This window comes from Penicillium argentinense (assembly GCF_028826775.1).
Source record: "Penicillium argentinense strain IBT 30761 chromosome Unknown utg000009l_segment0_segment0, whole genome shotgun sequence".
NCBI classification, from domain to species: Eukaryota; Fungi; Ascomycota; class Eurotiomycetes; order Eurotiales; family Aspergillaceae; genus Penicillium; species Penicillium argentinense.
Window position 1 is genome coordinate 5,375,967 of NW_026622668.1, and position 15,110 is coordinate 5,391,076.

General features: G+C 52.4%; 5 protein-coding genes across 5 annotated transcripts; 2 read left to right on the forward strand and 3 right to left on the reverse strand.

Moving 5' to 3' along the window:
* Positions 1 to 47: 47 nt before the first annotated feature.
* Positions 48 to 2,417, forward strand: rim8 (pH response protein PalF; the record flags this gene model as incomplete). Its single annotated transcript, XM_056622078.1, has 2 exons — positions 48 to 515; positions 579 to 2,417. 2 exons carry the CDS (start codon positions 48 to 50, stop codon positions 2,415 to 2,417), a joined length of 2,307 nt encoding a protein of 768 aa, XP_056472884.1.
* A 425-nt stretch (positions 2,418 to 2,842) lies between these two features.
* N7532_009588 (putative secretory component protein shr3) lies at positions 2,843 to 3,595 on the forward strand (the record flags this gene model as incomplete). Its single annotated transcript, XM_056622079.1, has 2 exons — positions 2,843 to 2,888; positions 2,985 to 3,595. 2 exons carry the CDS (start codon positions 2,843 to 2,845, stop codon positions 3,593 to 3,595), a joined length of 657 nt encoding a protein of 218 aa, XP_056472885.1.
* Positions 3,596 to 4,122: 527 nt separating this feature from the next.
* N7532_009589 (uncharacterized protein) lies at positions 4,123 to 5,297 on the reverse strand (the record flags this gene model as incomplete). The annotated part of the gene is made up of 2 exons (XM_056622080.1): positions 4,123 to 4,487; positions 4,553 to 5,297. The coding sequence occupies 2 exons, from the start codon at positions 5,295 to 5,297 to the stop codon at positions 4,123 to 4,125; spliced, it is 1,110 nt and encodes a 369-aa protein (XP_056472886.1).
* A 4,836-nt stretch (positions 5,298 to 10,133) lies between these two features.
* N7532_009590 (uncharacterized protein) lies at positions 10,134 to 10,790 on the reverse strand (the record flags this gene model as incomplete). The annotated part of the gene is made up of 1 exon (XM_056622081.1): positions 10,134 to 10,790. One exon carries the CDS (start codon positions 10,788 to 10,790, stop codon positions 10,134 to 10,136), a length of 657 nt encoding a protein of 218 aa, XP_056472887.1.
* A 2,128-nt stretch (positions 10,791 to 12,918) lies between these two features.
* Positions 12,919 to 15,110, reverse strand: N7532_009591 (Zn(II)2Cys6 transcription factor; the record flags this gene model as incomplete). The annotated part of the gene is made up of 3 exons (XM_056622082.1): positions 12,919 to 14,657; positions 14,715 to 14,871; positions 14,976 to 15,110. The coding sequence occupies 3 exons, from the start codon at positions 15,108 to 15,110 to the stop codon at positions 12,919 to 12,921; spliced, it is 2,031 nt and encodes a 676-aa protein (XP_056472888.1).

Below are 15,110 nucleotides of genomic sequence, written 5' to 3' on the forward strand. Positions count from 1 at the left end.
GACCCACGGCCGTCGTGTATGGATGCAGCAATCCGCGGCTGTGTGTCATGTCCTCCAATCCTCCTTCCAAGACCTCCACGTCGCCGGTCATCAGTCGGAATAGCAGTTCTTTCCTGTCCAAGTTTCGCTCCCCGCTCGGGAATCGGAATCGAAGCGTGACCGATTATTATATTGATCTGGACGATCCCTGGCGCTCGTACTTTCCCGGCGATGTCATCAAGGGCACGGTAATCGTCACCGTGGTTCGGCCGGTCCGCATCACGCACATCGTGGTTTGTCTCCATGGCTATGTAAAAGTCTTCAAGAATGCGACGCCGGCTGGCGAAGCAGCACCCGATCTGGGCTTTCTGGGTCCCGGCCGTGGTCGACGCGGCGCAGAATACTTGGGGAATGGACTCGCGACCTTGTTCGAAGACGAGGTCGTTCTCTGCGGCGATGGCCGTCTCAAGGAGGGCATCTACAAGTTCCGCTTCGAGATGGGCCTTCCCCCATATGCTCTTCCGAGCAGCATTAATGTGCGCCTTTTCTTCCTGGCATGGTCGTATACTTGGACGTTTCGTTAACTTTCGCCTTTCTAGTTCGAGCGCGGCACCATCGCTTACTCCCTCACCTCCACCCTCACCCGACCGACCACGATGAACCCTACCCTGACCTGCCGAAGACGGGTCAATCTGCTAGAAAACATTGACATTGCACCATTTCCCGCCCCCAAGGCCCGCATAGTTACACTCGAACCTATCTCCAAACGCCCCAAATCAAAAACGAAGGCGAAATCCACCACCTCTGAGCCGGCTCCAACACCCGATACCGCTTCCATTGATGCCTCCGCCAGCGTGACCGCCGCTTCCGTGGACCACCGCCCACCTTTGAGCCCTTCACCCAGCAATGTTAGTTCGTCCAGTCGCCCGAGCAATAGCAGCCAGAGCTTTCAGATCGCGAGCGATCCAAGTTCGTCGACCAGCACCGGCGGCGGACGAAATAGCGAAGGACGCAGTACGACTCCTTCCGTTTCAGATCGCACCATCACGGCCAAGGCCGAGGTTCTGCGCGCGGGCGTGCTACCAGGAGATACCCTACCCATCAAAGTCACCATCAATCACTTCAAACAGGTGCGCAGTGCGCATGGAATCGTTGTTACATTATACCGGCAGGGCCGCATCGATCTCCACCCTGCCATTCCCATCGGCTCGACAGCAGCGGGGAAGAAACCCGTCTACGAAGACTGCTATCCGCGCTCACGAACGGGACTTGGCGGATTGACCTTGGGCACCAGCCGCACAAGCAGCACCTTCCGGAAGGACCTGTCGCAGACCTTTGCGCCGCTGATCGTCGATCCCACCAATATGACTGCCGTCGTCAAAACCTCCATCCGAGTTCCCGAAGACGCATTCCCGACCATCACCCGCGTGCCAGGCGCCATGATCAATTTCCGATATTATGTCGAAGTCGTGGTAGATTTACGGGGCAAGATAACTTCGCCCGACCGTTTTATCCCGCGATTTAAGATGGTCTCCGGTGGCAGCAACTTTTCGCCTAGCGGACAGATTCTTAATCCGGCTGACGCCAACGGCAGTACCCTCACCACCAATTGGGGCGGCAACATCTTGGATACGAATCAGATCCGCCGAGAGAAGGGTGTGATCTCCGTAGCATTCGAAGTCGTCGTCGGTACCCGGGATTCACAGCGTGGCCAAGCTCCGATTGAGCGCACCATGTCCAATGCCGCCGAGTCTACTGCATCTCATAGTAATGCGCAACCTGCCGCGCCAACGGCTGTGATCAACCCTGTTGACGGGGAGGAATGGCCTCAGGCAAGTCCTTTGCCCAACTCAAGTGCTGAGTATGGTCCAGAGGACTATGGGTTCCCCGACGAGACGGCCTGGTCCGAGTATCCGGAAGACTTCCCGCAATCCTTCACGCCTGCCGGGCCCATGATGGCCCACCCCGAAGTCGAGGAACCTGTGGATGAGAAGACTCGAATTCGACGCCACGAAGAAGCTTTGCTGCCCAGTCGGCCGCCCGACGAGGCCGAAGCAGGGCCGTCGAACGCCGAAATGTCCGTCCCGACAGCGCCTGTCTTGCCGGATGATCACCATCTACAGGACTACCAGCACCTACCATCGCCCGCCACCGGTGGCGTGCCGCATACTGTCCGATCTGCCGAGTCTTTGCAGACTGTGGTTATCAACGGCACCGGCGAGGGCCCCAGCGAGTCTCCGGCTCCTCAGGAAGACAAGCAGGAACTGGAGCGCCAGCGATTGATGGAACAGACCAGCGCGCCCAGCGCACCGCCCGAAGAACCGAATGGCCATGGCGAGGCAGGCGAGGGTCCAAGCGCGCCGGTCTTTGACGAGGACGACCAGCTGGTTGGCGGCACGGCCCACGCAGACGAGTCTCTACCTCGGTACCAGCGATAAACGGATGCGATCTTGTGTTTTTGATCTCTAACTTCTTGTACATTTGCATTTTGGGAACGGGATATTCTTGGAAGATACCACTACTCGCATATTTTATGACACACGGCGCGGGGCGTTTACCGAATGTAACATATGGACGATGTCCACTATTTGATCCCACAGTATTATACCAAACATCATTCTGGTTCTGCGAGCTGAAACTTCACTTTCATTTTTACCTTAAGAATTGTAGATTCTTCGCTCTAACTATCTAGTTAATTATCTAGCTGCTACTGTTTACTAACGGCCGTCAAGTCAGCCCGCTGACAATTGACGAGGCGGGCTTATCTCTGGTTCCCCCGGGGAAAAGCCTTGGCACCCGCTTAGCGATAAACTTGACCTCCCCCTGTTTCTGACTTCTACAACTCCCCCAAAAACCCGTCACAATGGCCTTCAAGAGCGGGTCGTTCGCGACCTTCCTCATTCTCTGCCGTGAGTCCCCTAACCCCCCAGTCCGCCATGCCCGTCCGACCCCCGAAACCCGCCCGCAGCGCCCGAAGTTGGACCCCAACGGCTGACCTGTCCTAGCAACATGCTTCTTCTTGGGCATCATCTTCTCTCTCTTCCCCTACGACTACCCAATTCTCTGGTCGACCGTCACGACTCCCGCGAGCCACTATGACTACTTCGAGGCGCACCTCCGCTTCCTCCATGCCTCGCCCCCGCTGATCCCACGCATCCTTCATATCGTGATCTTCCTCGGCCTGGCCGGCCTCGTGACAAAGCTCTACCGCCCCTCCGAGTCCAACATGCTCTTCGACGGCGCCTCGCTCGTCCTCTACATGTGCGGTATCACCGTCTACATCGCCAACATCGTCAAGGGTCTCCGTCTCGCTTCCGCCGGCCGCTACGGCGCTGACTTGGCCACTTCGCCCGACGAGAAGGACCAGATTCTCGGTCGCGAGGACTCCCTCAAGGTCCTGGCCGCCAGTAATACTATTCTCGCGCTGGTCCTGGTTGGTATCCTGGTCCTGCAGGCCGGTCAGTGGTATGCTGAGCGCAAAGATGCGCAGGAGTTCGAGTCGCTGGCTGCGGGGAAGAAGGATAAGCATGAGGGGGCGGACTCGGCTTCCTCGGCTACGGCCTCTGGTTCGGCCAAGACCGGTCGCCAGGGAGGCCAGCGTAAGAAGAGCAATTAGTTGAATTTGCGTCGTTGCATTTTCCTGTTCTTTTCTTCTTACGTTGTCTCTTGTGCGGGGAGCTCGATTGCGTTGGGTGCTTGCTACCTGATATGAAGTCTTGCTTGCGGGTCCATATTATATCATATATGTTTGTTTACCCCAACGCTGCTACGCTGAAAACAAAGAGTAAGGATTTCGCTTGCTTCGTTTTATATATTTATTTTTTTGCCTCTTTGCATTATGGACATCTCGAAGACGTCAAATTCAGGTGCTCTATGTACACAGGTCCCCTGGTGGCGCACTATGGCATTTCTCTGTACGGAGTATGAATGTGGAATGCAGAATTCAAAAGATGTCGTGGGCTAATGATGCTGTACCCGTGTAAAAGAACCCTTGGGGATACTAAAGCTTGATCAATGATCATGATGTTGGGAATAATGTGGTCACATCGCAGAAGGGGAATCATAAGTGCAGATCGTAAAGAATGTAGCAAAAGCAATGTCGGTAAAGTGGGATGTGGGGAAAAGTCTCGACTTGGGAGACATTCAAGCAAATGAGAATGGGCTGCGTGGGAGATCAGGAGATCGGGGGCTCAGTGCTTTCGCGAACAGTTCTTCGCCAGAATCAGCGCTGGAAGTGCGTGCAGTGGAGTTCATGGAGTTGATGGGTGCGAAGCCCGGCGCATCGGTGTTCCGCTGGGCTTCTTGGAGGAAGTCAGGTGGGTGGAGTGCAACCGGCTTGAGAGACTCGGGAGCAATTGGATTCAGCTGAGAGCTGGGAGTAGGCGTAGGATTGGTATCGGGAGTTGGCATGGAGTGTGGCGCTCGTCTAGCAATGTTGCTAAACGAACTGAACGAGGATACGGCGACATCGGGCGATTGCGGAGAAAGCAGAGATCCAGGGTTCGATCCTATTGTCATGAATGTTAGCTCTTGCGTTGAAATTGAATTGATTGGAATAGAGACGCAAACTCACGGTCCTTACCCGACAGCTCCTTTTCACTCGTCTGCAGCTTCAATCCTCGAAGCTTGTCCGACAACTTCCTACCACTAATCGGCGACACCGGAGTTGCTGGGCCAGTTGGGTATGCGGATGGGCTGTTCGACGAGTCCTGGCTACTGGCCACACTCTCAGCGCCATGTGCTCCCACACCAAAGTTGGACTCGATCCATTCCTTCTCCTGCATGGCCATATGCAGCGCAATTCCCTCGACATTGTTCAAAGACTCGTCACGGATCTCATTGTCCAAAACCCGCAGTCGCTTCTTGGCCCAGATTGTGTGCAGCACACCTTTTTTGCCGGCGGAGCGACCGGTTGCACCCAGCTCGGGAGGGAAGATGGCAGGCAGAGGATTCAGCTGTAGTGTGTCGCGGCTCTTAGAGGAACTGGCGTTGGGCTCGTATGAGAGGGTGACAACCGGCGGGATGGTGGCATTGGGAGGAAGCAAGAAGTAGAAGCGGCGTGTGGTATCATTCGGTCGTTCATCTGCGGGGAGGACAGTGGTCTTGCCTTCCCAAGACACATGCCACGAGCCCTCGGTGGAGGAACGAGTAATATCATCATCCTCCCACTCGATCATCAGGATCTTCGTTCCATCGTTGGCCCGGCCCGCCTCGAACTCAAACCGGGCGAGAGCAGTGATCGAGAGGCATCCGGCCTTGGGACCGCGCGGGGTCTCGAGGTCGGCGAATTCGCTATCGGGAGTGAATGTCTGAGCCATGATTGAGCCGATAAGAGCGCGCGTAACTGGGGAACTCGGGGAAGGGACCTCCGGTACTGAATGGGGCGCAGTTCGGCGGATGCACGGAGAGAGAGGAAGGGCGGAGGGCGGAGGGCGGAGGGCGGCAGCGACGCAGGCGCGAGTCGAAGTCAGAGGGGATTCCTGGTGGGATTGCCGATCACGGGGCGGCGGGTTGACGAGTGATTGTTCGCGCAGTTTCACCTCGATTGGCCTCTAATTATAGAACCGCCGCTCTTGGCATCACGTTTCTACAAAGGTGCTGCTTTGGAACATCACCTCTTTTTCTATATGGCCCAGTCTACAATTTTTTACTTTCAACGAGATACAATGCCTGAGCCAAGAAAGACTGCTAGATGTCTTATATTATCAAGATCAGGTTCGCGGTGGTGGGTGGCTTTGCTGATGTGACCATTTAGTACATTCCTAGTCGAGGCGGAAGCGCGAACAATGATTCATGTCTGTGTTGCTCTGTAGCTTGAAATGCGTCAGTTCCCCGTAATTGAGCAATCGAAATATTGTGAAGATTGCAGAAGGCCTAAGGATAATTCTTGATGAGATATGGGAGTAATATAACTACAGTACCCGCGTCCTAGAACTCGCAACCAACACTCGGAAACTGCAATATCTTTGTTAGGCGTCAACAAAGAATTATTCACAGCCTTGGGAGGTGGTCAATGATGCAAATGAGTTTCCCCAAATAGATCGCAGCTCATGGCTGTTATTTTCAGCGTTCTCAATCGAAGAAAGAAAGATCGTCGAGCACCAAACCCCGGCTCAGAACTTCGTTGGCAGCAACCTCCGATAGAGCAACAAGACCTAAACGCTGGCCATTCAATACAAGTGTTTTGAGACGAAAGAACTGAAAAACAGTGCCAGTATCATACAGTATCATACAATTCAGCTAGAAGATCAAGGTAAATTGCGGTGGTCCGTTGTTAATGGAACAGGCTAGGGAAGAGAAGCACCGTCCTAGCGCATGCCCTATGCTCTTCCTGCGGTAAAGAACTTCGTGAAAGAGCCAGTGGAAAGAGGGGATGCAGGGGCAATGGGTCCACGGGAAGCCATGCAGGAAACAGCTTCAATGCTGAGCAGATCTGTTCTAAAATTAACTGAAGAGTGTGATAAAGAACGTGGAGGTGGGTGGTATTGTCGATGGTGAGCAATGATTGGCATGAATGATAGACATTGCCTACGGAAGGGACGGAGGGTTGGTCCGGCTAGTTGCTAGGAGCATAATGGTGGGCGCTGATGGGTCAGAGTATCAGGGAGTAGCCGCTTGAGGGCCGTGACGGTCACAGCTTGATGAGCTCCTGGCTCGTGATGGGGGTCCCAAAGGGCGTCAACTGGGTCAACGGGAGTCAAAAATAGATCAGGGATGGCGATTCTGACGGATTGAATGATCAGCAGGTGCGTGACAGTGGGGTTGGTTGAAGTTCATGACCTCGACAGGATATAGCACGCTCATTAGTGTGGCACATTGGCCCGAGAATAAGAGCCAGTGGATGAGAGAAAGATGCAGGCGAGCCACTAGAATTTGGCCCGGAGCCGAATCCGTTTCTGTTAGCTTCAAATTTTGCCTTGACGCGAACATCTTTGACACATTCGAGCTGGAGGACATATCCAGCTTCGGAGGACCGGGTGTATCATTGAGAAGCAATTCATGGAATCTGAAAACTTGGATTGTGTTCGAATTCAGGTTCCTCTCGTAGAATGTAGACGGTTCGTCCCATATGATCTCTTCCCAATCTTTATTCGAACTGGCATCTGTCGTTATATTGATCTTGAAGAATAGTGAGTTTGTTCCAAAAATATCACCGCCCTAGAGAGTTTTGGGTTTGGTGGTATGCAGGAACTGTTGCTGCTGCCGAAATAGAGAAAAGCGGGCGTTCTATGATTAGGACGAGCAGTGACCAAAAATAGGACCTGGACGATATCACACTGCATGGGTAGCGCACATGCGTATCCTGCACACCCCTCTCTCAAAATCCTAATTTCCTGTTCCGATTGAGAGTCTTGGTCTATCCTTACTCATATCCTCTCGGCTTGGATTGGCCTATTGTTTCCACCGGGCAAACCACTACATCAGTGCCAGCTAGCACTTGTATACGACTAGCAGTAGCTAGAGCATCATGTGACGTGATTTCCTTGCCTAGCATTCCTTCCTACTCAAACCGCTGAAGATGGGCCGACCGACCGATGCAATCCCTTCTTTGCATCCAAAATCCGGTCGATCATCGCCCTTTTCGAACGAAAGCCAGTTACACTGAGAGATAGCGCCGGCGCGAAGCCATCGGCCATCTACCGAATGACCTGTACGGAGCCAATCACAGCGGTCCTCAAGAGCGGTTCTCATGCTACATCTCATCTTTTGTTTCCATGTTTGAACGCACGTAATACTTGTGTCGGCGGCAACAACAGGGCTCAACTCCCACCACGTCACCCTCGCACTCCACTGTTCCCAGGGCGTGGGACCAATGTGTGGCGGGGACAACCCCACCGTAAGAGCGGCAAGCGGGGCAAAGATGTTAATCCCCGGCTTCCTATTGTTCCACCCGTCCGTTTGGGTATAGCGCCGGCGCTTAACGCCTGCGGCCGTGCGACCGAAATCCCACCAGAAACTGCACTGATTGGCCGGTCTTCTTGCGATGTGGGCGGTATGTTATTTTTGTCTGCGTCTTTTGTGATGGCTACTAGGGGGGAGAACCAATATAAACACTGAACGCGACCAAGAGAGAGGAGAAAGGTATCGTTGATGGGCAAGCAAAACTCTATTCGGAGAACGTTCCGCTCCTGAGCCTTGTCTTTTGGGCTATTTTCCCTCTGCATCGGTGGGCAGACAGGCGGACTATGGACCCGTCGTATTTTTGAAAGGAAGAATGGCCCGTGAACAGCGTGTTCGGGTCCTCCTGATCATCCTTGTTTTGATCTACTACCATCAAAATGGCATATCCGTCTTATGAAGGCGGTGGCGCAGAGCGTCTATGTATGGGGACATGAAAAGCCCCTACTAGTAGCTACGTTCCAAACGCCCGGGACTCATTTGAAACACGGGTGTGGAGAACGAAGAACGATGTATGTAGCAAAGCGCAGTTTCGACATCCCTGGACGGATTTCTTCAGCGACAATTTGAAACACGGAGTACATTTGCCTCCCAATCACCGTACAGCGTTCCGCTGTGACAGTATAACCACCTGCACCTCGGTGAGCCCGTGGCTCCGTGGCTTGGAAGGAGTGGAAACGGGTTTTCTTCGTCGCGTGCTCATTGGTGCAGCCATACAGAGTTCGTGGCAATCTCTCTTCACCATGCATAGAAATCAGGGGGAAGGTGTGATGTTCGAGTCAGGTGCCCGCACAAAAACCAATACCGTTTTACAAGCAAAATTTAGTCTAGACGCTGCCGATCGGAGATGTGTGATGGAAAGGGTGCCCTCCCAAAGCTGTGTAATATTACACAGGGTGATACATACTAGCACCACTTCCTGTAATACGCAACGTTGAATTCCGTACTTTCAACAAGGCCCGAGTACATACGCAAGATGGGCCGCTAGCACATTCTTCGGGACTATGAAGGGGAATATAATGTATGGAGGGCCATCGAGCTCGCCTAACTTAGGTGAACAAGCACGCCCAAAGGCGTATGACCAGCAATATCTTTATGGTACCAATGGAAATTAGCATTTGAGGTTGGCTGCCAGATCCTCGGGACCACAGCTCACACGCCACGTATAGATCTCGGAGATGGCGTTCTCCTGGGGCGAAGGATCCATGATTTCATTTCAAAGGCATCATTGGTGAATTAGCGATTCCTATAGATGGCAAGGCGTATCTCGTCGCACTACAATCAGCAGAACGCCAAATAAAGAACTCGGTTTGAAGCGCCCTCTGCGATCGGACGTCCTACGGGGTCTTTCTTAGATCGCAAATCCCACAATCTTATCAAGGATTAACCGAAGAGCCCCTTACTAGACACGTGGGGGGGGGGGATTGCACCAGAGATCCTGCGACCGGGACTCGTATATCGCAATGATGGTCACCAATTCGATGAAAGGAAACAATGTTGGTTCTTCGGATGGAAGCCTAAACTTGGGGGCGGTGCTTGCCGGCTGGGCCCAGGGATTATATCCATGCTATCGCGTGGCCCATGCGGAGACTCCTTCGATTTGACCTACCCTATCCCCGTCCAAAGAATCATGTTGGTTCGGTACCGCCCAATTGGTGAGGCTGGATAGCATGCACAATTCCTCCGAGGGTAAAAGCCTCGCAGACAAGTGACAGATCCGCTATGCTGGGTACCGCCCTATGTACTGGAATGTTACCGCAAGAAACGCATCCTTGATCAAAATCCACAGGTCGTATTTGGGCCTAACACCAGCACAGCCGGCAAGATAGAAACTTTGTGAGGTCTGTGAAATTGTTGGGCTGCCTCTTATGATTGCGCTCATTTATTGTAGATTCAAGATACATCTCTCTGGTGAAGGCTAAGTGTCGGTGTAGGGGCACCCGTCTCATACGCCTTGGTTAGCCTGTATATACGTTGGAAGGATCAGATAGAGCCAGGATTCACGAATCAAGTTATAGTCCCAAGCCACTAGGGCGGGAAAACGTATATTGAAAATTACTCCACCGGGTCCAAGAAACAAAAAGGGAAGAAAAATATGCAAAATTGGTTCACCAACAAACCAGAACATTGTCGCTGTATGTTTTGAACGATAACGCCCCGCCGACGCCCGAACACCGGTATCTTCGCTAAGAGCCCCCAACTACTCCAATGCAGTACCAAATATCATCACACATTAAGGCCAAGCATCGTGGGAATTAAGCTTCCTTGTCTTCCTTCACCTCGCGACACTTGCGCCGCTTGCCCTTTGGCGGGGCCTCGAGCTGAGTCCGCTTATAGGTCACGGTCTGAGTGACCACTTGTCGTACGCTGACCGGTTTGCCGCTGGGATTGGCACTGTGTGGGCCCTCGAAGTAGCGAGGGCTCCAACTCGATGGTGTGAAGGGCGATCGAATAGTTGTTGCGCTCCTGGGGGAATCGGTGCTTGGCGAGTACTTCCATGTCTGCGGGATTCGAAGGCGACGAGGCAGCGCAAAGTGCTTCCTCGAGGGCTGTGCAGAAGCTGGGGTAGGGGGTGGCAGCGATATAGTGGGCGATCGCATGGAGTCACCAAATGTAAAAGAGCTGCTGATGGCGCTGGGGGGCTGCGAGGTGGGCGAAGGCGAGGGTTTCTTGAGAGGAAACTTGGGGGCGCCCGCGCTGGCCGGACTGAAGAGGGGCGTATAGGCCTCAAGGAACTGCGTATAGGCTTTCGGAATGGAGGAGTCGGGCGTAAGAGGAGTCGATAGCTCCTCTTTCTTGATCAGGTCGGAGGGGCTCGCGGAGGAGTCGCTGTGAAGCTCGGAAGGGAATGATGCGCTCTTGGGCGTTTTCAGAGGAGGGAGGAACGGTTTGGGGTTCGGCATCTCGATCATTCCAGGTTGCTCTGGTCCTCTTTAAGGCTTTATTGGGTCGAGGTCGAATAAGTCAACAGATTGGCGGGGAGAAACAGGTGACGACGAGCTTTGACCCTTCACCGTGGCAATTAAGAGCCGATGAAAGACAGAGGGCAAAGCCGCGATGAGTGGTAGGGACGGCAGCAGGACCCAAGAAAGAAAAGGAAAAATGTTGGAGGATCAAGACGGACGATCACGTCAGAAGGGACTCTTAGCAAAGAGAAAAGCGGCGGATGGAGTGTTTTATCTATATGTGCAGGCAGAGACGATCGCGTACGGAAACCCTCTGGGTGATACCGTTCGGTTTGGTACGGAAACGACGCTAGCGGTAATATTTCACGTTAGTTACGCGATTCGGCCCAAGGCTGACCGCGGCTTAGGGCCATTCTCAGCCCCGAAATCCTTCGAGAACAAGCTGGCGGCAAAGACGGGGAAAACTGACTCTTTGGAGGCTGTCTAGAGAGAGATGTCACAAAAGAACTCGATGGCTCTCGTGGGCGCGAGGATGAATGAACGCGAAAGATAAAAAAAGCAATTGGCGGCCAACTGCTCGGCTGTGCAACTAGAGACGCGCAAACGAGCCCCGAGAGTCGATCGCGAAGAGCAGGAAGTGGCGTGTGTTCTTCTGAGTGCAATTGCCAGTGGCCGCTCTCTTATACATTTTGACAGGCGGTTACTCTCTGCTCATTATATCTGGTGCTATCGTCAAACAGTGGTACTTCATGGCGCCAGGAGAGACAAGCCGTTGTCGCGCGCCATCTGAAGCAACGCCTCCAAGTCCCTGTCCCAGGAGCCGCCAGACAAGGCGACTGTTGTCTAGGGCAACGGCCTTTTTCCCAAGCCTCCGTTTCCAGACTGACTCGTGGTTCGTCAGGATTCTACGCGCGCAATCATTCATTCCGTGGGCGGCTCGCCCAAGGGCTTCAGGGGTCGAGAGATCGAGGGTTTACGCATGAAATATCCCCCGATACTGGCTCAGACATCTACCGTCATCAATTCGATTGTGTTTTGAGCCGGATGATCCAACTGGTAGCGCCGGTTCCTATCGATCAGTTCGTACCTTAGGGCAGCTTCTGCCCAATCAACCTTCACCGAGGCTCTGAGATCTGGCAAGGGTCCTCGCCTCCACTATTCTTCAGGCGCTATAATATATTAATAGGGCGGAGATTTATGCAAGTGCGCTACCTGACACAGTGACTACTACTGTTGTGGTCTAAATTAACATCCCCAGGGGGCATTCTGTGTCAACCGGACACTTGAGTGGTAAAGAAACGAGGAACAAGGAGAAGAGAGCGCTCGAGATAGCCCTGAAGTGTCTCGTAATACTCTATAGCCCCTAAATAGTATATGGAAACTACCGAGGGTGAAAATCTAAAGACTTCAAAACAGCTTCTGAAACCGAGGGTGCAAATTCATGCTCACACAGCGACTCGCATGAGCTGTGTCTTCGATTAATTTTGGCATTTTTATTATTTGTTATTTATTTTTATTCTTGATCTTTTACTCTTCCCCATAACAACAGTCGAACTTGACCAAGCATAATCTGCAAATCTATGTTCGTCGTGGATGGTGACAGGCGCTTCCCCTGGATAGTCAGGGACTTGGGATGACGATGAAGCCCCCGGGCCTACTCGATATCATTTTTTTTTACTTCTCCCCCCTGTCTCATGGTGCTGAGGTGCTTCTGCGCGAAATATTACAAATGCATACTATTTCATATGCAATTTTCTCAAAAAACTATGTGATCTAGTGTATCCTACTCTCAAAACTCTTACGAAGAAGCCTTTATCGATTCTTTTGGATATTTTATTGGGTTTTGCGGTATGCGAAAGCTATTGTGTTCATCCAGTGAAAGCCCTGCAGACATAGTCCGATCTTTATTATAGCTCCAGGCTTTAAGAAAACAAAATCCCTCAAATATTAAAACTCCAAACACCAGCCTGACCTGCAGTATATGTTCGGCAGAATGCAACAGAGAGTCTTGCTCATAATGGTCTCATGCATCAACATCACATTGCTAAATGGGGTATCTTTTACCGTCAAGGTAATAAAAATCCAGCACGAGGAGAGCCCCGTGAAGAAGAAAATATGCAGAGTGATTGAAAAATCAGATAAGAAGGTAGTTCCAGTTGTTGCGGCGCATAATATCCCGCCACTGGACTTGTCGTCGCTTGATCTCCCTTCCGCCCAAGGTAGCACCAGTACCCGTGGGGGACTCAGTTCGGTCGAGCTTGGAGATCGGGCTGGTGAGAGATGAGTTGTAGCTGTCATCCAAAAGACCTTGAGTGTTAAGAGGGTCGTCGGTAAGTCGCCACACTTCGTGAAGAAGGAGGTACATTCGTCCGAAACTTCCGAGGTCACCATGGTCTCCAAGGGCAGCAGCTCGATCATTAAGAACTGCCCGAAATTCACTTGATGGGGTGGAATAGACACCGGCCATCAAAATTGGCCAGACAAGAGAACGGTCGAAGCCATATGGTCCTGGAGGAATAAACTGCAGGGCATCTGTGATGGCTTGGACCAAGTCCAGGGTGCTTTGCTGGTTGCGGTCAAATCCAGGCACGAGGCTGCAGAGATAGATCCGAGCGGCTTTGCGGAAAATGTGAGACATGGTCTTTGTGAGAGCCTCGGGTCGGAACGATTGAGTTGCCGCAGACCAGGGGCTCTCGAGAGTTGGATCAGCGGGCTCAGTGTGTTCTAGTTGGTTGCCAAGCGCCTGGACATGAGAGCAGACAGCAAAGTCATCAAGCCGGCCTTCGCTCTTAAGCGAATCCAGACAGGAAATTTCCGAAATGAGATACATGACTCGATCGTCGCATCCCATCAACTCGCGCAGGCCAGATGGAATTCCAGTTTGATGCTTTTCTCGGTAGGCGTGTGCAAAGCGAGGGATTTTGCCCGTCATCGTTGACCCCAGGATGTCAATCCAAGAGGTTAGACTCATGCTGAACGATGGCACCATATACCCGTTGCTGGATTCCATTGGCTTGAGAGGGAGCTGGAGCCGTTCGACCATATCTGCTGCAGCACCGAAATGATCGAACCATGGAATGTCGGGGAGTTTGTCATCCACAGGACCAACAGAGCAGTGGAAGAAGATCATTGCCAAGGTAGCGTCCAGGATTTCCTCGAGGTTGGTATCTTTTTGATTCAGAGCCTGGCACAACTGGGAGATGGCTTCATATCGATGGCGCATAATATCTTGGTCAGCCTCTTCCCCCACAAAGCCTCCAATTGTCTTGAGGTGGACAGCTGCAATACTCAAACAGCAGTGGAGGTAACACTTGTTAGTCTCCAAGGCACGAAGAATGGTTTGGGCGCGGATGTGACCCCGTTGATGAGCCTCGACCACAGGGAAAATTTGGCGAAGTACATGGTAAATGAAATGGTCGAGGAGATGGCGGTCGGCATCGCTAACAGGAATATTACTCTGGAGCGACGTGGATGACTGGTCGACATTGGGGTCTATCGTCTCTGGAGTGGGGTCCTGGTAACTGGGATGGTAGCCGGGGGCTTGCAGGAAATAATCCTGTTCGAACCATTCATTGCCAGTAAAGCTTGGCATCGGGTTGCTGAGTTGCGGCGGACCGAAGGCGCTGAATGTTGATGTCGAGCAGTCATGGCGCATTGGGATATCGTTAATGAAAGTCTGTCGCTCGGTTGTAATGTCGATCTCATAGGGATGGTGGGGTCCGAAAGAAACGGTTCCGAGGCTCGGTGTTGCAATGTGAGATGAGTGAGCTTCGTAGCATTGAGGCAGGGAGTATATCGGTCGACTAGGATCCCAATCGGGCGATGATGGCGAGACGGCCTGGTATTTCTCGTGAAAGGACTCGGGGTTCAAATCTTTTTAGGCGGTGATTAGTAGGAATGCTAATCGTGATTATCTCTATCAATGCCCACCTTTGTTGGCTTTCTCGTTGCTCTTGATCTTCTTCTTTAAGCGTGCCTTGTGCGCACCCTTTTGCATTTCACTGCCCCACCACTCTGGGCGATCCCATGTACATTTCAAGTTGAGGCGAACGCAGACACTGCATGCAGGGTGCTGCTCATTGCACTTCTTTCGGCGCAAGCGGCATGTATAACAGCCTGGTTATCTGTTAGCAATCGGCATTGTGATTGCGCAAAACTTGCGCCCATGTTCTATGATGGTTTTCATCATACCATTTCGAGATCGAGTGTGCTGTTGTTTTTTTCCATGTCTTCTCCGTTTGAGGGCTTGCGTCTAGCGGCATGGGCTGGCTGATGAGAAGACGCCTTTCGATTGGGTGTCTTGGTGACTTTCTTGGCGCAAGGCAT